At 39.5% G+C, this 23,513-nt stretch overlaps 1 protein-coding gene across 23 annotated transcripts in view; it reads left to right on the top strand.

Moving 5' to 3' along the window:
* FOXP1 (forkhead box P1) overlaps window positions 1–23,055 on the top strand; it is a 632,958-nt gene extending 609,903 nt beyond the window's left edge. For 15 of the 23 annotated variants that reach the window (XM_032289644.1, XM_032289647.1, XM_032289646.1 and 12 more), the window contains 7 exons: window positions 470–671; window positions 777–856; window positions 1,455–1,556; window positions 5,630–5,751; window positions 7,486–7,555; window positions 12,111–12,277; window positions 18,432–23,046. In XM_032289644.1, coding sequence (XP_032145535.1) covers window positions 470–671; window positions 777–856; window positions 1,455–1,556; window positions 5,630–5,751; window positions 7,486–7,555; window positions 12,111–12,277; window positions 18,432–18,576 — 888 coding nt within the window. In that variant the 3' untranslated portion in view covers window positions 18,577–23,046. Of the gene's footprint in view, window positions 1–469; window positions 672–776; window positions 857–1,454; window positions 1,557–5,629; window positions 5,752–6,125; window positions 6,296–7,485; window positions 7,556–12,110; window positions 12,278–18,431 lie in introns of all 23 variants that reach the window. The other 8 variants (XM_032289643.1, XM_032289657.1, XM_032289654.1 and 5 more) reach the window with 4 other exon arrangements.
* Window positions 23,056–23,513: the final 458 nt, after the last annotated feature.

Genomic DNA, 23,513 nt, shown 5'->3' with positions numbered 1-23,513 from the left:
TAGCTTATTGCAGAAAGTTCTGTTGGACACTTCAGATGTACACTAGCGTATTCCAACTTGTATTGCCTAAAATATTCAGCTTTACTGGTATTGCTCAGGACTCCTCTCTGGAGCTCTTTGAGGTTGACGAGGCCCAATGGGCGATTAAACTAGTTGAGACATCACGATCAAAGAAACGTCTTGACTCAGGCTTTCTCAGTCTCACTCAGGTAGGTAGCCCCTTTTTGAGCCTGTAAACACCCACGTAGCAGCCTTTTGAAAAGAGACTGCTGCCAGAGATATCTTACGCTACATCCTAAGTGAATTGGGTTTACGCAGGACTCAACTTGTTTTTCGGTTCATGGTAGATGTATCTGCTTAGAGAAAGAGCGCTGTCCATGCATTCTCTGTATTATTCCTGCTGGATGCGTGGTAACCGGGTTGCTCTGTTTTCCTGAAGGTCTTCTAAGACGTGTTTTTTCCCTCACAGCTGAATCTGGTATCAAGTGTCACTCTCTCCAAGTCCGCATCAGAGGCTTCTCCACAGAGCTTACCTCATACTCCAACGACCCCAACTGCCCCGCTGACTCCCGTCACCCAAGGCCCCTCTGTCATCACCACCACCAGCATGCACACGGTGGGACCCATCCGCAGGCGGTACTCAGACAAATATAATGTGCCCATTTCTTCAGGTAGATACTCCATGTTTTGCCTCACGTAGAGTTGTAATCTGCAATTCTTGTAGACCAGCCCGTTTTTAAAAAGTGATAATTAATAGGACAATGATTCTTATTCAGCAGATATTGCGCAGAACCAAGAATTTTATAAGAACGCAGAAGTTAGACCACCATTTACATATGCATCTTTAATTAGGCAGGTAAGTAAATAACACAGTATATGAAATTCTATCAAAAGGTGTATGTGTACATGGATATATATTGATGAAGTAGATTTCAAACCGTTTAGTATGCAAGCATGCTGAAACCTTTTCTATAAGGTTTTTTAAAACTGCAATATATAACATAATTGCTTTTGATTAAGTATTACAATACGATGTGATTATTAGGAAATTCATTTCACACAACAGTGAAAATGAGCCTGTTTAAAGATGGCAAGTCAATTATCACAAGCTACAGTAATCTCTGATCCCTAGAATTAATCTGAGCTCTAAATAATTACTGAGCTTTAATCAGCTAGTGAAATGTTTTGCATTTCTCTTTGATTCTGCTTTATGAATGACTAATAAATTAATATTTCTGTACGGAAACAGAAATAAAAACTCAAAACAATTAGATAACTCCATTTTGAATTTTGCTATTGAACTGTTAAATACAACCATTAATCTTAGATCATTTTGTGAAACCTTTCTCAGGATTTAGCTCTGAATCCCAGTGATTGTATATTTTGGAGAAACTGTATAACGACGACTCTGCTGATTTGGTCATAAATTATCTCTGTTACATTGTGCTTCACAGGCCATTCTCGAATCTCCAGAAAAGCAGCTAACACTAAATGAAATCTATAACTGGTTCACACGAATGTTTGCTTACTTCCGACGCAACGCGGCCACGTGGAAGGTAAACTTTCTCAGGCCTGTTTAGTCTTGGGTCTTGACATTCATAGAACAGTTTATTGTTGATAAAATGCAATTGTGCTGTAAGGAAGCTACATTTGTATTGTTTTGATACACTTAAAGTGTCCCATCTGTAGGTGTATTTGATTGGGAAAGCAGTGCCATCGTGGCTGAAATGCCTGGATGGAAGACTCCCATTACACGGGCATGAGCGGTGTGGAGGGGCCAGCCAGTAAAATGATCTCTCTCTGGTTGGAATATGTAGAGAAAGGCAGATGACACGTTGCCCAAAAGTTGAGGTTGCCATATTACTTCCACAAACCTCATGAGGTTAGATCTTCAGCCACAGCCAATATTTGCAGAGAGATACCTCCAGAGATAGAACCTGGAGAAATGACCAAACTTGACAACAGCCTTCAATGGTTGGATGAAAAGCTCATTCACCCAATTAGTAGAGAAAGCTGTGCAATCTAAGTACTAGCTATTAATGGAGACCACAATGTATTACCAAGGGTTTGTTTTTTTAAGTCAAGAGATTGTTGGCCAGGCACAGTGGCTCATGCCTATAATCCCAGCACTTTGGGAGGTTGAGGCAAGAGGATCACTTGAGCCCCAGAGTTCGAGACCAGCCTGGGCAACATAGTGAAACCCTGTCTCTCTTAAAAAAATACATTAGCCAGATATGGTGGCATGCACCTGTGGTCACAGATACTCCAGAGGCAGAGATGGGAGGATTGCTTGAGGCAAGGAGGTTGAGGCTGCAGTGAGCCCTGTTCATGCCACTATACTCCAGCCTGGGCAACAGAGCAAGAAGACCCTTTTTCAAAAAACAACAAAAACAAAGATTATCCCTCATAGATATACTAAGGAAGAAAAGTAGATTGTAGAAGTTCATTATAACACTATTTGCTATAAAAACATGTCAAATTCCATAGTTCTTTATTGGATAACCCCAGCAGTGCGTGGGGTTATATGGCTTACCTCATTCCCAGTTCAGCAGCTGGTTCAAAGATTTCACTGGTATTTATTCCCTTCTATTAGATTGAGCCCTCAGGCATTCTTGGGCTTTCCCATTTTCAAATATTCTTGCTTATAGAAGGGGACAGGTACACTCTGTCATTTGTATTTTTGCTTTTTTTTTTTTTTTTTAACTACCTGGAATTCTTTTAATCCCTGAAATCCAAAATATTTAGAGACGTGTAATACAAACATTTGAGGACATTTTTCTGTGACATTGATCTAAATATGATAGGGATGTGTTATAGGATGCAAGGAAAACTTCCTTCACTTGAAATAAATGCCTTCCTTGCTAATTCCTTAATTTTATACTGGAGAAAAACCAAAGCAAAAAACAGAAAAATTTATTTCCTCTGTTAAGTTCCTGATAAATTAGCATTTTAAAAGAAAATGAATATAACCATAGAATTAATTCATCAACTTTACAGAGCTGTGAATATCTATTATGGCCCAAATTATCCTTTCATTTCCATTAAGACAGTTGGGCACTGAAGGGAACCTATGTTCAAAATCTTCCCCTCTTTGCCTCAGCCTGCCTTAGGAGATAAAATATAAAAGGATCTTTAGCCATGAATGCTTTTAAAAATTTAGGAAGTTGAAGAGGCAGACATTTTCTTCAGATTGCCTTTTATAAATGGAAATGATGAAATTTAAAAATAATTACCAGTTGTGAATATAATATTTAAGCTTAGATCTTCAGATTGAACTTTTTCATTTTGCAAACTGCAGGAAAAAGTGTCATTAATATAAACAACCTTAGATGAAGTACTTAATGACTCATAAATACGTATAATTTTCTCTATGTGTCCTTATTTTCACCATGATCTTAGACAAAAGATGAAATGCTCAGTTAAAGTTATGACTGAAAAGAGCTTACACATCTTTTTTTGAAAACTCTTAACTTCTAGTTGCTTTCTGCTTAGATGTGCAGTTTTGGGAAACAGAACTGAAGCTTTGGCTTTGTGTCTTGACTCACACGGTTATATTGCTCAACCTGATCTACAGAAATTATTTTATCAGAAGTAGCTTTAAGCCCTTTCAGTTTTATACATTTTGATACTTATTTTAAAACATCAGACAGTGATTAGGATTAGAAGCAATGTTGACTTCTTTCCAAGTTATGTCTCCTAGACGTATAATGCCCAGATTTGTAAAGGAAATTGCCTTTGTCTGTTTATTTGTACCACCTCAGTTTTGTTCCAGTAAATAACAGTGGACCTCCTGTTGTATGCCTTTGGGTAATGTATTTTTTAAAATGCAGCTGGGCACAGTGGCTCCTGCCTGTAATCCCAGCACTTTGGGAGGCTGGAGGATCAGCTGAGCCCAGGAGTTCAAGACCAGCCTGGGCAATATAGCAAGATGCCATCTCTACAAAAAATTTTAAAAATTAGCTGGGGGTGATGACACATGTCTCTAGTCCCAGCTACCCAGGAGGCTAAGGCAGGAGGATCTCTTAAGTCCAGGAATACAAGGCTTCAGTGAGTCATAATTGAACCACTGCATTCCACTTGGGCAGTAGAGCAAGGCCCAGTCTCTTTAAAAAAAAAAAAAAATTGCTTAAAGACTAGACTGCATTTTATATGCAAAGAAAATTGTCCTATCAAGTATATGACATGCCAAATGTTTTCAGTTTAGAGATTTTTATTTTTAAGCAAACTCATCCAATTTTTTTTTTTGAATCATGAGTGTCCTTTTGATAGTCACCTGGGTATCTTGAACCTACCTCTTGTTATACTGATATTACTTAGAAACTCTTTGGGAATTGATTGTGTGAATTCTCCTTTCAAGCAATTCATCACACCATGCGTTAAAACTTGTCTCATTATCTTCTAAATATTCCATATCAGAAAAGAAAAATTATTAGGTAGCGTTAATCCTCACAGTCACCAATTTTAATTGTCCCAACACTGAAGCACCTCTCGGAGTAGCAAGATTCACCACCATTAAGGGTAATTCAGGAAGAAAATACTCCAGGTGGCAGAATGGGGAGGGGTGCAAAATGCTTGTGCTGGAATTGAGTGAGGACTTCACATGGTATGTGAGTTGTGATGTTTATGCCAACTTCTCAAGCCCCAATTGAGTGATCTACTCATTCTGAATAAGATAACAATTTTAAATGACATGGATCTCTTTAGAATATCTTCATGTCCAGCACTGAGTCCAGATCCCTAAGTTTAACCAGGCAGGACTAAAGAAATGATGCCTTGCTCGTTACTATACCTAGTAAGGGTGTTAGGGATTCTTCCAAACCCAAAGGAAAGAGGAGATATTAAAAGCTCGTCACTCTTGAGTTGAGATCCTCCTTTTTCATAAATTATTGATGTTAAGGGTCTCAGCCTAGGAATGGCCAGAAAGGACTAATAACCATACAAGATGGGTCTAGAAACCATCAACTGTAGGAATACAGTCATTTTGCCATTGAGAGTTCCACTCATGTGTTCCTTTGGCATTTACTCAATTAAAATACTTGCCCATACATAGAGCCAGCTCTTAGACATAGCTGATCTCTTGCGGGGTCAGTTTACCTCTGGGTCCTTCAGCTACACAAGGTGATACTCTGGGTGGTAAAATCTTCCTTAGAATTTTTTGTAAGATCTATGGAAGTTTTAAAAGCCAGGAACTATCAAGAACAAAACTGTATGTAGCAATATTAACCAAGTGTTCCTCTTTCACGGTTTGAACAAAATACCCCCTTTTTAGGGGAGGTAGGTGGGCTTAAAAGGGGCAGTTTGATGCTTTGCATGTTTTGTTTAAAAGTAACATTTTCAGATTTGTACACTGGAACCTATTTTGGGCTTGTATGCATATTAAAAACTTTCTCCTGGTTCATTATTACCAGAGACTAGATGAAAATGCCAACATGCAATTAATTTATAATTTGGGTTTATTTTTGCTTTTGGAAAAGACATCCTTAACCATGAGAAGGTCCTCCATGGGGGTGGTAGCTGCAGCTCTTGGGGATGGTGTTACAAATGTGGACTGTTAGGCTGAATTTACTGCTGTTTTTGGAGTCTTTTCTTATAGAAAATGTAAATGTTCTCTCTTTTATACTTGCTGCAGAATGCAGTGCGTCATAATCTTAGTCTTCACAAGTGTTTTGTGCGAGTAGAAAACGTTAAAGGGGCAGTATGGACAGTGGATGAAGTAGAATTCCAAAAACGAAGGCCACAAAAGATCAGTGGGTACGTCCACCATGTTTGAACTTCTTAGCCTAGCTTGGATTGTGCTAACAAGTATAACGTAGAGGCTTTGGCTGCTAGATGGTGTCAGACCAAAGAACTGGTTTCACGTTGTCTCAGTTAAGGGAAGCAAAAAAGCATTTCATCCCTCCTGTTTTGTATACCCACCAGTCCCCCTGCCCTGCTTGCTGGTCTTTGTTGCATCACATGCTAGTAGCTTTTAGGTGGCAATGCATATTAACCCTCACAAACCATTTGCTTATGCTTATTGCATTTTATTTTCTTTTTCCTGTTCCCTGTATTGGATGTCTGTTCTGCCCCCAACCCCGTCTCCTTTTGTTGCCACTCCATCTCCTTTGCTGCTGCTCCTATCCCAGGGTGCCATTCGCACCAACCTCTCACTGCATAAGTGCTTTATCAGAGTAGAGGATGAGTTTGGGTCCTTTTGGACAGTTGATGATGAAGAGTTTAAACGTGGCCGCCATATTCAACGAGGCCGTCCTCGCAAATACTGCCCCGATGAAAACTTTGACGAGCTTGTCGCACAGTAAGAGCCTTTACTTGCTTTTGTTTTTTTTTTCTGCTGTTGCTTTGGCTTTGCATGGTTGACTCATCCCATGTAGTTTTGCATTTCACCAATAGCAGTGCCACAGCTTTCTGCAACGAAACTAAATTGTGTGATTTGTACATGTATTGCTCTCGTTTCTCTTTGGAACACCAGTGCCTTGAATAATGCTTTTTTGACGTCTTTAATGCAAAATATTGGTTGTATTTTGATTCAGCAGCTTACGGGGACGGGACCCTAGAACTAAATTCTTGTGCTTAACCCATAATCCCCCCAAGTGAAAAGGGAATTTTTGCTTAGAGTTAAAATGTGTGTGCACTACTGGGGTAGATAGATTTCTTCTTACTTGTTCACTCACAGGAATAATGTAAATGTAATGAGGTGAATGATTAAAATGTTCCAAGTATAGGAAGGAAATAGGTAATATCGAGTATACTTCCTTTAAAGGCCTCTGATAAATGTAGGTAATTGCTTACTGGAAGGCACTCTTTACCCTCAGTATGCCCAATATATTTTTTTATTATTTTTATCCTTATGAGGCTAGAGATTTTCTGAAAACAGTATGTTGGCTTCATTTGGTCCAGGAATGGAGACAGCAGCAAATATTCTCAGACCCTCCCCGATTTGGCTAAGACATCCCCTTATTTAGAACGCCCCTCCCCTGGCATACCCTACTCTCCATATCCTGTTAGCAATAGACGCGCCTTGTAGACGTTCCCTAAAAGCCTTCCTGCCGTCACTGTAGAGTTCAAATCTTGAAGATGCTTACGAGCCAAGATTCTCTCTGCTCACGCCCAGCAGCCCCTGCTGTGAGCTAGCTCACTGCCTTCCCCAGCACAACCTCCTAGCCTGCTTGCCGCCTTCCTGTTGGAGTCTGGAGTCACGGTAACTCCTAAAAACCTGCAGAGAGGGCTCTGGAGGGAGGACCCGAGCCTGTTATTACCTAAGCCAGAATGTGTACACCTAGTTTCCTTCAGTATCGAAGTCTAACCCCAGAGGGTGCACACAAACCAGCCCTGCAGAGCAGTGACAGGGAGAAAGCCTGACTTTCCTTAGGTTTTGTTAGTGGGGGAAATTGCCGATTTGGAAGGACACCAGCAAGCTTAAAACTTAGCTAGGAGCTCTGGAGTCAACTGTGCTTAACTTGGAGTTTTTATCTTTTTCTTATACAGTAACCCTTCCCTTATTAAAAACATGCAGAGCAGCCACGCCTACTGCACACCTCTCAATGCAGCTTTACAGGTAAGATTAATGGCCATCCCGAATATGCAGCAGAGGCACAGGTCTCCCCCATTCATTTCAAAATATATTAGCCTCGCTCTAATTAGATATTAAATTTTAATTCCGTTAAACTTTTTTCTTAAGTGCACAAAGCATCGTACTCCCTGGAGGCAAACACATCGGGCTGCTTCAGCATTAGCGGGATGCTTAGCATTTTGAATATTGTGGCAAAAAAATTAAAAGTTCACTTATTAATATTTATCAGCAGTATCATAATTTCCATCCTCTTATTTCAGAATTTCACTTGAGGCAAAAATACCACAAGTGTAATTACTCTAGCACAGCTATTAATGTGCTGGATGATAGGCCACTGTGTCACATGACCTTCTATTGTTCACAGGTTTAAAGAGAAAGCAGGGCTTTGTATTTCTTCTTTTAAAGTTGACTTGAGCATCTTCGCTGCTGTCTGGTGTGGGGAGGATCTGGGTCTGGTTCACTTTATAAAGTAAACTGTGTCTGTTTAAACAATAGAGGTGTTTAAGAAAACTCTTCAGTTTTCCTGCCGATGCTCAAGATTACATAATAATCATACGGCGTGTTTAGGAGTGTTTATTTCCTACTGACAAACCAAGAACTTGTTACGTTACCAATGGTACCAGGAGTGAAGATGTGGGTTTTGAGCAGGCGAGAGATAACCACCCAAAAAAGGAGCTACCCGAGGCAGCCCAGCTTCTAGCAAACTTTTTCCCTATTGCACATCTCCGTTCTTAAATGAAGGCTACTCCTGTATCATTTCATTCAAGTACCTGGGTATAGTACTCAAGTTCCCCTCGAGAGTTCATCAGTAAGCAGTATCCTTTTGGCCTGTGGTCCTGTTTGTTTTTGCCCCTACCCAGACTGTTAAAGAAGACAGGCCAAGAGAATCTCGATAACTTTTAAATAACACATTTTAGAGATAAATGTGACATTTGTCATCTAATACCATCGCAGTCCTCTGCAGCATACATTCTCAGTGGGGGCTGTATCACCCCCAGATTGGCTCTGAGATACTACAGTGTCTTGTGTCCTTCCAAAGGACCGTAATACGTGAGCAGATGCTCACATTTCTTGGGGCAACAACGCAAACAGAGACTCAAAAGTCTAAAAAGGGACAATGAAAAAACTGTTGAGACCGTCAGCATGATGAGGAAGGAAGAGATACTGACAGGAGCCTGGGTCTTGCTCTGCATTAAACAGATATTTATTGAGCACGACTCTGTACCCTACAGGCCCAGTAGTCTTTAGAGGCAGATTCACTGGCCTTAGCATTTCAGTAATTTTATTTATTTATTTTTAGCCTGAACTGGATTTAATAGGAGAAACTACTTTCTGCGTTTCTTTTAATTACTTGTAGTTTACACAAGTAACTTTAGAAGAGTAAATGAAAGCATGCTTCGATGCTGCCACTGTAAATACCATTCATTAGTAACTTACTTTCCCTGGAGTCTTATGAAGTGTGAATTTAAAGGCTGCTCTATCTGGAATAGTATTAAGATTACAGGCACATTTTATATTCATGAGGCGGAAAGGAAAAAAAAAAAAAAAAAAAAAAAAAGAGTGATCCTCCGTCCTCTGAATTCTCTTAACTATGTGACTAATTTCAATTAGTATGCTTTGTCATTACAGAACTGTTCAGGTTTCGTCTCTGAACATTTGTTTTTGGCATCTTCTTCAGTAGCCCAAAACTGTCCTGCCATTTTCCAAGAACACTTTCCGTCCATAATGAGGCAAGGGGAATAAATTGATATAAATTCATGATTTGAGAAGTGGATTGTTTCCCTCTCTTCTACGAGTTTGGATCCCTGATCAGTAGACAGACACATAAGACAACTTTCTACTGTGAAAATTAAATAAAGATCCTGCCAGCAGGCCTTCCTTTCCATTACCGCCTATTTCCATTTTTCAAGACGAGTAAAAATAATAGTGGAACAATATCTTCAAAAAAAATTACTAGAGCAACATAATGCATGATATACAATATATAAAATAGGACAGCAGAATCCACTACAGAAATAAAACATGGGACTTGGGACAGATTGCATTATGCTCTGAAAAGTGAAGTAACTAAGGGTAACCGTAAAGCTTCGTATTTATAGACTGCCTTTCTCCTGAGGATCTCAGAGTGGTTAATGTTCCAGGAGCCAGGGTGCTTATGGACTTCTGCACAATTACTTAGGCAACTCCGGTTTTTGGCAGAGGTACCAGTTTGATATGAAACCACATACTGTGCAAGGACCATTTACATAATTAAGTCCATTTTTGTAACATACCTGCTTTTAAGTGGACATCAACTACCAAAGAAGAAAAAAAAGGAACCACTTTGTTAGGCATAAGCAGTGACAATTTCTCTCACCTTGGGTGGGCTGTTCTGATCACTTGCTTAACAAAGAGTGTGTTCAAAATGCTGTCTTGCAGATCAGGCACTGGGATCTCGCTGCAGTCCATTTGATCATTTTTTCAAAGAACAAGGCTGGTTTTCATCACTTACATCTTTCTTGTCTGAGAACCAAGGGATCAATATAAGCGCTTGCGTTTGGATGCCTTTCACTACTGTGGCTGTTGGGTCTCAGCCCATGTTCTATGATCCAGTCCCAATCAGCAATGGCCTTGACCTAGAATACATTGAGAGCCAAAGAGAATAAACAGTCATCCCAAGAAGGTTCCCTTCTCTAGAGGGTGACCAACTCATCCCAATGAGCACATTCATATCAGCATTTCAATTTTGTCTTCAGAATTTCTGATCAGGGAAGTTGCTAAAATAAATAATTAAGCTAGCAGAAGCCACACTGTTGCCACGTTCTGACCATAGAATAGTGAAATTGTCTTGTGAGAGCTTATCTTACAGTATTTCTAGTGGAGAGACACTTGGCAGAATTTCTCTGACTGAGAGAGGTGCGACCACTGTTGTCTCAGATAAAAGCAGTTAAGATGCTTGTCCAACTGCAGTTTGCACAAATACTCCGCAAAAAAAAAAAAAAAAAAAGGCTTTATTGCAATTATAAAAGAGCTGTTGGAAAAAGCACTGGATGCAAATTATTTGACACACTGTCGGAGAGTGTGGAATGTTCAGATTTGCCGTTCATCAAAATGAGTTCACCACATTTGGAAACAAAAACAGCATTTTCCCCCTACTTTTTAAAAGAAGGCAGTTATATACATTTACAAGCAGAGGAAAGAAAAAGCTTTGGGCTTACAGAGGGCCGAGCTTTGACAGTCCATTATCCAGTGCTGTGTTCGGTGAGTGTGCACAGGACTTGTAACACAGAGCCTGGACCTTGAAAGCCCTGGCTTCAGGGTTTGTATAGTGAGTGAGGCTGCCACTGTCATACTAGGCAAACAGACTTCTGCGGCCTAGCTTTGCACTCTTTTGGCTTTTACTTTCTCTCTCGAGCCAGGATTTCGAGAATAATTTGGACTCTGGTATGACTGGCCAGCGGAAATCACTGTGCCAGATCGTCTTGTGACTATACTTTATTCTCATTAGGATGGAAAAGCGGGCATAGTGTAGTCTGCAAGAGGACAGTTGTGATAAATCTCGGTTTAATTACAGCTGCCAGTTTTTACAAGTGTCCCCTTTAATAAAATGAAAAGTCAATGGGTCGTCATCACCACCTGAAGGAAACAAATATGGGTGCTTTAGTCCAGTGGTGTACGTAACTAGTGTCTGCATTTCAGACTTGTTGTCCTTTTTATTCAAATGCAGCATAACAGGAAGTAAATAATATCCTACCTATCCTAAATAGAGTTTAGGATTTCTTCTTTTTCATTTCCCCAGTGTTTTGATGTGACACTCACATGGAGTGACTTTGTCACCTTTAATATTGATGTATAATTAGGCACCAAAAAGAAATATGATGTAGTGCTTCCTTTTGCCAGAGATCTTTCTTTAGTCCTAAAATCCCAGGCAATTGGTCGAACCCTGAAACATTACATGGTGTTTCCGTCAACCAGTCATCTCAAACTGTACTAAACAGATTCAAAAATCATTAAAACAGAAATAATGGGAGGAGATAAAAAATTGATTCCAATTCTATAATCTCTTCCTTTTCTATAGGATCTAAGAGGTAAATGTTTATGGAAGTTCTCATAAGTTTGAGCAGTGCAGCCAGAATAATCTGATCAAAATCTCTAATATCCAATAGTGGAGTCATCAAAATGGATAAAGAAATAAAAATTCCATTATATTTCACTGTGATCTGGAAATATTCAGCTCCCCTTAAAAACGCATCTGCCATCAACCTCATATTAGATAGCCTGTCTAAACCATATGACTACCAAGCAGGACCAAATGGAGTCCTTCCTACCCACGGGCGCATTGGTCCCCCCGGCCCCCAGTCTAGCTGTTCAAAACTAAGCTCGGGACAGGTGCCATGAGTCATCTTTAAAGCAAAATCTTTCAACACCTCTTAGAAACTTGTATCTGCCAGCCATGCTACAATTGATTCAAACTGAAGACTATTGAGTACACCCATAATTAGTAGTTTCCTAGTCTTAACATACCCTGTGTCTTCATAAATTTTCTTTCGGTTGATGACAGGCTTCAATGGCTGAGAATAGTATACCTCTATACACTACCGCTTCCATGGGAAATCCCACTCTGGGCAACTTAGCCAGCGCAATACGGGAAGAGCTGAACGGGGCAATGGAGCATACCAACAGCAACGAGAGTGACAGCAGTCCAGGCAGATCTCCTATGCAAGCCGTGTGAGTATCGTCCACCCAAAAGGTCTTTGCTGTCAGACCCTAGTCTCCCTGTGTGCACACAGCCTCTCTCTGGGCTTTATATACCTTTTCGGTGATTTCCAGTTTCCCAAAACCAAGCTAGAAGTTTGTACATCGAGAAATGTTCAGCGTGGTTAGTGCATAAAAGGACTATTTGCTAATTTTCCCGTAAAAGCAATTCACAGCAATAAAATGGGTAGTGGGTTTACTTTTTTCCTCTGCTTTATCATTGCAGGCCATTACTTAAGCCACACTTCTTTTTCCTCCTCAAATTAATATACATCCCTATGAAAAAGTTGGCAGTTTGTTCAACATTCGGGCGTGCTGAACGTAACCGAGAGAAAAAGATGCCTGTTTACTCGGTGGTGCTATAAGGTTAACCACGAACACGCCGCCGCAGCATTATTACCAACCATTAATGACGGCACAAATGAAAGGCGGCGTGATTTATAGATTGCTCTTAAAATATCAAAAGGAAAATTAATAGAAGCATGATGGCAGCAGACGGCAGTATAATGAGCGCACATATAACTGAATGAAGTGATGGGCGATGGTTGCCCATGCTGAATGTGAATGGCACCAGGACTGTAAACCACAGGAACGGCAGAGGCCAGGGGACTGTGACGGCCCTGTGAGCGGGTGATGGGAGAAAAGTTGTTGTAACTAGACACCCCTCTCTCCCAGGAAAAGTTTTCAAACAGAGGGAAGAAACTACATTCGTCCAAATGATTGGCCTTGCTGGAAATGCTGTGAAATGACAGTCTCTCCCTTTTAGTGAGTTTCTTGAAAACTGTCTTCCATTCTAAGGAACTAACCCACTTCATGTCTGCAATATTGTCGGTTTCTAGAATAGGCTGCATGTCTACACATTGCTTCTGAATTACTGACCAACGTCTTATGTTAATATAAGTAATAGGAATGGAAAATATGACCTGTAACAATTAGGAACAGACAAAATGGGCATCTAATTACAAAGAAAAAAGTGTTATCCGCCAGCATGATTTGGAGGGGATGGGGGAATCTGAAATTTCATTTTCTAGCATTTGAATTTCATCCCTACAGTACTTCAAAAAGGATCTTTACTGTTCTTTGCAGAAATGGAAATAATCATTTTTAATTTATATGAACAGTATCTTAGCATTTACTTCACAGCGTTTTAAGAATGTGTTTATCTTTCACACTGATGCTGCTATATTTCATCCTTTCCAAAGCAAGTTAGTGTTTCCGACTTTCTCGTTATCACACTTGTATTCATCTGAAATCATTGTCATGACAGGAGTATTTACTTAGATACTAAGGAAGTTCAGAGCAAATGTAAATTGGCATATAAGCTACTACAAGAAATACTCATTAGAGCAAAACCGAAGTTATTGAATGGAAGTGATACTATTTCTCATAATCTGTACAAACTCCCAAAGTTTTGTTGACATATATTCCTATTTAGTATAAAGAATCACTGAAACAAAACAAAAAGATATTTGGATACAAGCCACAGGCACCAGTTCAGAGTGATACTGATTTTGCTGTACAAAAGAACATCACTGCAGGCTTAATTAGTTTAACAAATTTGAATTAACCTCAGTATTACCCAAACCATATTTTACAACAGTCTGTGATTTTTGATGAAATGAAGGTTTCGACTATTTTTTAAAAGAAACCCTAGGCAAAGATGTCAAAATGTGTTGCTCAAATCTCACAGGTTTGTGCTGTTTGCTAAATGTGATTATATGTCAACAGCAGATTCCCTGAGCCTGCTATCCGTGTCATAGACTGTTACTCTTTCTGACCTCATACTTCCATTAAGGGACTTCTGTAATGACAAGAGTTTCCATTCTTGTCCAGTATGCATTACCCTGCTATGATGCAAATTGTTTTTCAACTGTTCAGTCTGTTGGAATAAATCAAGCCGTAAACTTTACGGCACGGTTTGAAGGGCCTTGTTAGGAAGGCAGCCTAGCTGATAGTGAGTGTTGAAACAGAACTCTTCATTCTTAACCTCTCTGTGACACTCAGATACCACTACATTTCCTTCCTCCTTTGAAACACTAGAAAGTGGTCACATAATTATGGTTTTGGGGCATTATACTTTTATCCTGATAGGCGCTAAAGCAAAATACTCCATGCTGTGCATACACCCCCAGAACACAATGCCTTTAAACACTAGTCAGCTTTATTTTAAAACTCTTGTGTTCCCAGAGTGGCAAAACAAAGGAATTACTCAGATGTAAGGAGAAGGGAAATGTGTGGTTGTGCGCACAGTTATTCATTGGTAGCCCTTTCGGAAATGGGAGTTGGGGAGAAAGAGTGGGGGCAGTGTCTGCAAGGAGAGGAAGGTGCATTGTACAGCCCTAACTTCTAGGAGACACGGTGAGCATATGTGAAGCCTAGTGTCTCAGATAGTCTGCATCTCATCTGAAATGGATCTTTCATGGAATCCCATCTTTTATTCCTTGAAGCACTGCATGCCTGTGCTCCACCTTTTTGCGACACCCCAGGGGTATCTGCCAGTACTAGAAAGTGTCCTGAAATTGGATTTCATTTCTCTGGAGTTTAGAAACCTTACTGTCTAACCTGGTTGTGTCACCAGGTGGTCACACGGTAGATCTAGCTAGTTAACATTTGTTGGGGACCCACTCTGATGAGGCACTGGGAGTTGACCCAGCAGGGATGACAGGGTCATTACCTCTGTCTTCAGGATAGTAAATAATCCTAATAAATTTCGGCTACAATTTAGGGAGAAAACTTTTTTTTTTTTACTTCTATAGCTTCTAAAATCAATATATCATACCTGTACAGATGGGGGGGGGGGCATTTGTTATTTTGATACATGTATACAATGTGAAATGATGAAATGAGGATAACTGGGTAAACAGAAGATTCTCTGATGTTGTGAACTGTGTTTTGTGGGGCTTTACATGTATCTGATTTTTGGAGTAAGATTAACAAAATATTTGTCAAAGTCTAAAATTACACAGCAAGAACGTCATTGAGATGGAGATGGTTCTATTTCTTCTAGGGGGTCCCCCATCCTCCCTCTCCCTCCCCAAAGTCTTATATGATCTTACATTCTTATATCATTCAGTTCTGGATTGTAAATCTGAAAAGATTAATAGAGCTGATAAGAAAGTAGGAAAATGTTGATTTGGAAAACAACATTTGAACCTCAATAATATAGCTAAAACACAAATTTCGGTAATTCATAAAAGTTGCAGTTCTCAGCAATAAAAGTTTGAAAATGAAACATTAAGAAATGTTCACCATTGTCAGTAATTCAAGAAACACCATCTAAGGTAACCTGAGCTTACCTTATACCTGCTAAGCAACAAAGTATTTTTTAAAAATAATGCTTGCAGCTGATGAGATTGAGCTTAAATTGATAGCCCCTTTGGAAGTTAATATCACAATAAATCATAAGAACCATAAAGATGTTTTGGCCTTTGCTCTAACAATTCCATTCTTAGAAATTTATCCTAAGGAGGTGAATCAACAGAAGTAAGAAGATTAATGGATAAAAATGGTCATTGCATTATAAAAACAGTAAAAGGAAAAAAAAGATGATCCTAAAATGCCTAGTATTAAGAAACTGACATATTTCAACACAGTGGAATCTCATCTAGCCATAAACATTATAAACTGTAAAGCTAAGAAAATAAAAAAATACTATTCCTGCTGAGTTTACAGTATTTTAAAATATGACTCCAAATAGAGATTGGCTAAAATAAGAAAACTGGCCTTAATTAAGGGTTTGTGTTTTTTTAAGGAGTAATAATCAGTATACCTAATTCGTCCTAAAAGAATGTAGAGTATCCTAGCAAGGCTCGTTCTGTGACATGCAGTCACACAGGATCTCGTGCCTAAAAGGACACTACACTTGATTTTATGTGTTCTTTTTATTACCTTATTTTATTTAGAGACGGGGTTCTTGCTGTATTGCCTAGGCTAGACTCAAACTCCTGGGCTCCGGTGATCATCCTGCCCTAGCCTCCCAAGGAACTTGGACTACAGGCACACACCACCACACCTGGCATGCACTTGCTTTAATGGCATTTCTGTCCTGAAATTTTAATTTTGAGCCAAGGACATCAGATTTCATTTTGCACTGGCCTTTGCAAATTATGCAGCCAGTCCTAATTCTTACTGCAGAAACGCTAATATGGCCATTAAAAAAAAATCCCCATCCCTAATATTTAATACAGACTGATAGGAGGGTGACTCCCCTTGCAGCCTTCCTCGCACAGATATACAACTGTTTCCCGTAAATAAAAGTATCGGGCCAGGCATGGTGGCTCACGCCTGTAATCCCAGCACTTTGGGGAAGCCAAGGTGGGTGGATCACTTGCAGTCAGGAGTTCGAGACCAGCCTCACCAAAATGGTGAAATCCCATCTTTACTAAAAATACAAGAATTCGCCAGGCGTGGTGGTGGGCCTCTGTAAATCCCAGCTATTTGCAAGGCTGAGCCAAGAGAATTACTTGAGCCTGTGAGGTGGAGGTTGCAGTAAGCAGAGATCCTGCCACTGCACTCCAGCCTGGGTGACAGAGCACAACTCTATGTCAAAAAATAAATAAATAAATAAAATAGATGCAGAGCCATACATAAAATGTAATGTAATGCAACTTTGCTATATTTTGTTTTGCAAATCAAATAGTTTTTATGAATAAAAGCATTATTTTTTAAGCTATTTATCTATCATCATCTAGCCCCCCCTCCAAATGCTCTCTAAGCTGTGCTGATTTTAGAGTCAATTGATTCTGAAGGTTCCTGTCTTCAAGGGCAGTCCAAAGCACTCCTCTGTTTGTTTTTAAATGGTTCAAGGGGCCTTTGGGGTTTGCATACAGCATCAATTATTTAGGAAGCCAACCATCCCCATTACCACCTCCTATTACTAATACTTGATAATGTCAATTTAAAAATCTTCCCTTCTGCAGCCTGTCCCAGAGATGGGACTGTTTTTAACTTGAATGGTTTTTTACATATCAAAAGCCCCTGCAAGACAAAGTCATTTGTATTTGCAAAGAATCAGTTGTAAATATGATTTACGAACAACACTTCTCAGTTGTTATCCGAGTAGTTTTGTGTGATCACCCCAGTTCCCCTCCGGGTGAACCACGGTCTGGTCCATAATTAGAAAGTTGGCAGATCTCACCGCAACCTCGAGCATCCCAGTGGCTGCTACCAGCCGGGCCTCATGTTTTGCCTTGTTTACAGCTGACAGTGTTATTATTCTGATCGTGGCTCTGCTTTCTTATCATATTGTTGTGTTGAGCGAGCCTTTTCCTCTCCGTTTGTGTTTCCTGGCAGGGCTTTTCTTGCCTTATTGACAGTTTGTAAAAATATGCATTAATTTGGAGTTTCAAGCATGTATCATGGTGTCTCTTTGCTGTGTTTGCTTGAAGTTGATTAATGATAGAACCTCGCTTGGGGTCGTCCTCTGGAGAGTTCTTTCACAGGTTCTGCATGTTAACTAGCAAAGCAGAACACACAGCAAGCCATGATTAGCCCAGCCTCCTGTGCTCAGTGGTCCCCACAAACTGCCGTTGCATTAGAGATTCTTGTTTCATGTAATTATTTGAAGATCGGTATTCATCCACCCAGGATGCCACTACGGGGCCTGTTATCTGGTACTCAAAGTGTGGTTCTAGGACCCACAGCATCACCTGGGAGCTTGTTAGAGATGCAGAGTCCCAGGCCCCACCCCAGACCCGAATCACACAATGCATTTCAGCAAGGCCCCCAGGTGACTACAACCTTAAAGGTGCATTAAAGTATGAGAAATGCCACCAGAAAGGAGAGGCCTGTACCTGTCTAGAGATTCGTCATTCAGAGCAGCACTACCCAGAAGAACTTCCTGCAGTGATGGAAATGTTCTGTCTCTGTGCTGTCCAGAATGGTAACCGCTAGTCACATGGAGCCTCTGAACATGTAAATTTTGGCCAGCACAACTTAGAAACTGACTTAAATTGTATGTTAAGATTTCATTCCTTTTAAAGAGCCACGCGTGGCTAATGGCCACTATACTGGACAGTACAGTTGTAGTTCTAGAGTGTGGCTTTCCTGTTGCCCCAAACTTTTAAGTGCCCCTGGGCTGCAATGGGCTGGAAAGTGCCCACACTGAACCTCTGCTTATTTTTTCCAGGCATCCTGTACACGTCAAAGAAGAGCCACTCGACCCAGAGGAAGCTGAAGGGCCTCTGTCCTTAGTGACAACAGCCAACCACAGTCCAGATTTTGACCATGACAGAGATTACGAAGACGAACCAGTAAATGAGGACATGGAGTGAATATCGGGGTGGGCCAACCCTGAGAATGAAGATTGGGAAAAGGAAAAAAAAAAACAACAACACACACACACGTCAAAAGTTAGCAGTGAAATTGTTCTCCATTTGTTGTACAGTCTGGAGGATTTTCACTACATTTTGACAACTCTGAAATGTGTTAACTCTTAGTGCCATCAAGAACCCCATTTGGGAGTATTTTTGATTTTTCTACTTTTTGTTGAAAAAAGGAATTTGTACTCTGTGCATTGGATGGACTTGTTTGGTACTTGGGATTTTCCTCTCTTAACCGTCAACATCAGTGTTGTAAATTTGCTAAACTGATTCACTTTTAGCAGCAGACTTTGAACTGCAGTCCTGCCAACGTTGGACACTGAGGACGCCCGACGGAGCTTGTGCACCTAAGCTGCAGACCAAGCCTTTGCCCAGAATTTAAGGATTCCAATGGACGACCTATTTGCACAGTACTGCATGTTGATTATCACTGCCTTTACTCCATTTCTTTTTTTTTTTTTTTTTTTTTTTTTTTGCTTCCAGTTGGGATGGGGAAGGCCTTTGTGTGTGTATTGGGGGGAGGGGTTAAAAAATAATTATCCCAAACTTTTTAATGTATTGCTTTTTTTTTTTTTTTCTTCTACTATACCATTTTAAGTTCTGACCTCAGGCCTCCATTTGGGCCGATGGCCTCTTGGAGGCTTAAAGTTTTCTGTACCTTGTGATGAATGTTAATAGGTGTTTTTATTATACAAAGCTGAATGTCATTTCTTGTTTGTAGCTTTCTGTCACTCATTCCATCTTCCTTCAGACATCACCGTTTCTCTAAAAGTCAGAAAACATTCCGTTTTGGTCTTTTTCAAAAAGGTCCCAAATGCTGCACTCTACACATGAAGGCCCTCTCACACAGACGTGACGTCCTGCCAGAAAGAGAATGAATGACAGAAAAAAAGAGACAGACAAACTCTAGGAACAATGCTGATTCCTTCCACGCAGCAGTATTGGGGGTGGTTGGGGGGAGGGATGTTTCGGATTTTCCTTTTTTTTCCTTTTTGCAGCAACCATCATTCTTAATAAATGCCACCACATTCTACCAGCACAAGGAAACATAGGTAGCACCGAAAAAAAAAAAAAGCTCATACTAATTAGACTGATGGTATGGCCGTGGAAGGCTCTCCCTCGTGGAACCCATTTGTCATGGGCCGTCGGAGCTCTGTGATAATGAGTGTGGGTTGGTTTTGTTTGCAAATTGGCCAAAAACCTGGTCCTGGTGGCGGCAGCGCCGAGTTTATACATTAGTTCAGACCTGCTTGGTGGCATTAAACTGTTCGCATGCAAAATCCATTTCAGATTGAACTTCTTAAGAGAGTTAATGAGGACTGAGTTCAGCAAATGCTAAAGTGTTCATTTCAAATATGCAAATTTGGTACTGCAGTTTGTTATGCAATATTATATCGCCAACCCAGTATCAGAAACTCATAGAAGGTATCATGTAGGTCCTGGGCTTTGGGAGTTCCCACACATGGTATGCAGAATGTGATGGTTATAGGTCAGTACAACCTCAGTCCTTAGAACCCCTCTACACTTCCACTCTGCACCCACTTTTCCTGTCATTTATTTATCTAGGACTGTAGCTTTTTTTTTAGTTCGAGAGCCTTTCAAAGCTTAATTTATATTCTTTGTACCTTTTTTTTCTAAAATTACCAAAGATATTACACAAAGGTAAATTATGTTCTCTATTTTATGCTTTATCTGATGAAGCCAAATATCCTCTTATTGTTGATCAAAGGAGGCAAAAGAATTTAGAGGCAAATGACAAGCGATAGGCTATTGCAACCTGAGAAAGAGAACTGCTCCTTCATCATAGAGTAAATTTAGAAGACCAAGTAGAAATGGAACCAAAGTTGTTACTTTTTACTAGTAGTTATTTTTCTTTTTTCTTTTTGTGTACCTCTACAGAGACCAAAACTCATTTCTCTTAAAGAGATTTTATGGGGCTACTGCAGATAAAAATAGGACACAATATTAAAGGAGCTACAGAAGGAAGGGAGTCCCATCTCAGAAAAAATGAATGTATGCCACTGCAATTAGAGTATCCAATAAAGGAGACAGTTTAGAGTCAGAACAGAAAAGCTTCCATAAGTGAACTAGATCACATAATAGCATTTCTAGAAAAAAAAGATATTTTTAGATTGTATGCCACTTTTGTTTAAGAACTGTGCTGTGATCACTATATTAATTTTGGTTAATCTTGGCGTATATCCTTCAGTTTGTTTTTATTTTTAATTTTTCCTTCCTTCCTTTTCCAATTAGGCTTTGGTCAGCATTTTTCATTTAAAGAAAAGTAACACTCCCATCCACTCATAAGCTTGGTACAAAAACTTCTCTGGCAGTTACTTTTGAAGCTTCACTCTGCTTTCTGTATAAAGGGCAGTCTGTGGTCACGCAAGACTTTAAAAAAAAAAAAAAAAAAAAAAAAAAAAAAAACTTTTCCAGGCAGCTTCATGATGTGCAGGCAATAGCCAGACAGGGTCATGGGAAGGGGGCCCTGTGCTTCTAAACTGAGTGGTTGCTGGTTAGTTTGGTATTCAAAAGAGGATAAAAATCTGGTAGATTAGTTCATTCTCAGCATGTGTAGCTAGACATGAGTAAAGATAACAGCATGAGAAACTGTTAGTACGCATACCTCAGTTCAAACCTTTAGGGAATGATTAAAATTAAAAAAAAATACATTTCACTCAGTTGCACTTAGTTGTATGTCTTGCATGCTTAGTCTAAAGACTGTAGCAAAAAAAAAAAAAAAAAAAAGAATTAGATTTTACATATCTTTGCAGGTATCACAGCCTTGCAGAAGAACCAACTGAAAAAAAAAAATATTCTCAGGCTTTACAGCAAGCAAACTTCACTATGATTTTTACAGTTCTGATTCTGTATCCCCTGGGGGTTATCCCAGTTGCTTCTTTAGGATGGGGTTTATTATGTTGTACATATATCCCGATGTGTCTGTGTGAATCTTTGTCTTTTTTGGGGGAGGGCGGAGGGCGGTTCTTTTTTTAGATATTGTTCCTAAAAAGGAATAAATGCATACACCTGTTTGTCAAAACACCTTTGCTTTTTGTGCAACTGCTTTATATTAACGATACTAAAAAAAAATAGCTTTGGAAAAAAAAACTACTGTATGTAATGGAATTGCAGAATATGCTGCACATGTATTTTATTTAGTTATCCTTGCTTTAAGATTTTGGATGACATTTCCTGACATGTGGGAGGGAGAAACTCCCTTTTTTTTCTGCTTTTAAATTGTAACATAGTTGAAGATTTTTTTTTTTCCTGTTCTCATTGATTGGAGCATTTTGTACAGGTTTTTTTGTGTGCGTGCGTGCGTGTGTGCGTGTTAATCTGTTTTTTGATACGTTCCTGTCCCTTCTGTTTATCCTACCACTGCCTTCCTGGCTATCTTAAACAAGTTCATACATTTGAAAAGAAAAAAAAATATGTTGTTTAAAAACTGTTTTCTCCTGCTGCAGTAAATATTTTGCATGATGAAATTCCAGGGTCACACTTTCAAAGTTTATCAGTGAAGTAGTGATTAACAATGGGGAGTGAACTTTTGTATTAAAAAAAAAAAACTTTACAAGGTGCCAAGATGTAAAGAAAATCTATAACTTTTTTTTCCTCAAAGAAAAGCGTACATTAGGGAGGTAGTCCTGTGTGTCAGACAAATGCACTGTCAGGAATGAGGGTCGAACCAACCTGTCCTAGAGTCTGTCTTGTAAGATGAGTTAGGCTGCCACCTTGGACCAGCAGCAAAATGGATTATCAAGGCTTATGTACATACATGAAGAGTTACCGCCATTCCTGCCACCTTTGGACAGCTCAAACAGCATCCCCAGAATCCCGTCAGACCTAGAAAAGAAAACTTTGGATTCTTAACCCAAGATATGCTCTAAATCATTAGCTTTTTTTTTCCACTCACACACAGAAAAAGAGTTAAAAAAATATTTCCTCTCTTTCCACATTCCAGCTGAGCTCTGTTTCCAAAGGCACAAAGAAGAGTGTGCTTATTTGGATTTTGAATCTTTTGGTACCCTTTGGGTAATGACGTAGCCTTCTGAGATTTTGGATGTGTTCAAAGTCAGTTTTGCTTTTTCATCCTGAGAATCAGATTTACAATGCTGAAGGCATTTGTTGGGCCTAGTGTAGCTCATGCAATCTCTGCTACCCATAAGCCTTGATGAAGATGATAGAGTCCGGACTGTGAGCATGGTGCTTCGTGTATATGTGCTGCCAGTAACAAGAATTTTTTTGCTTTGTTTTGTTTTGATAAGGCATAAAAGAAACTCATTCCTTGACATCAACTGTAATTCCATCATTCCATGTCTGCGGATACAGACAATAAAAAAAATGTTGTGTAGTCAGTACTAATTACTGACATTATAGCATTCTCAAATGCAATAAAAATGCTGGTTGTTGACACTGGTAGTAAAAGTCGCCACAGCCTAAGTTTCTTTTCCCTTCTGACCTGCCGATACTGTATATGTCAGGCATATGCCTTAGATTTCTCACCAGCTGCTTCCAATGCAGAATTAAAAATCAATCTTAACTGAAAGCTTTCATCATCAGGGAAGGCTGAAGCTCTTATCCTCAGGATTTCCAAGTGAAAGTATCCACTTAGAGAATTGGGAATTAAAAAAAAAAAAAAAGCTATCTTTTGAGGAAGCTACACCCTTATTTTTTTCATCAAATTTTATAAAGAAAACAAAATGTTTAATAACTAGCATTAAGAGCAAACTAAAATTTCAGAGGAAAGCAATTCATGAATAATTCATTAAAATTTCACATCTGCAAGATTAGTCATCCAAATAAAATGCTAATGTCAAAAACATGCACCGTCTATAATATTCTCATCAAGAAATCTTTTTGCATATAATGATAAATGCTTAGATTAG

This window comes from Sapajus apella, unplaced genomic scaffold (assembly GCF_009761245.1).
Source record: "Sapajus apella isolate SASKATOON/1434 unplaced genomic scaffold, GSC_monkey_1.0 scaffold23, whole genome shotgun sequence".
NCBI lineage: Eukaryota > Metazoa > Chordata > Mammalia > Primates > Cebidae > Sapajus > Sapajus apella.
The sequence above is the reverse complement of the archived record's forward strand: the minus strand, read 5'-3'. Positions and strand labels throughout refer to the sequence as shown.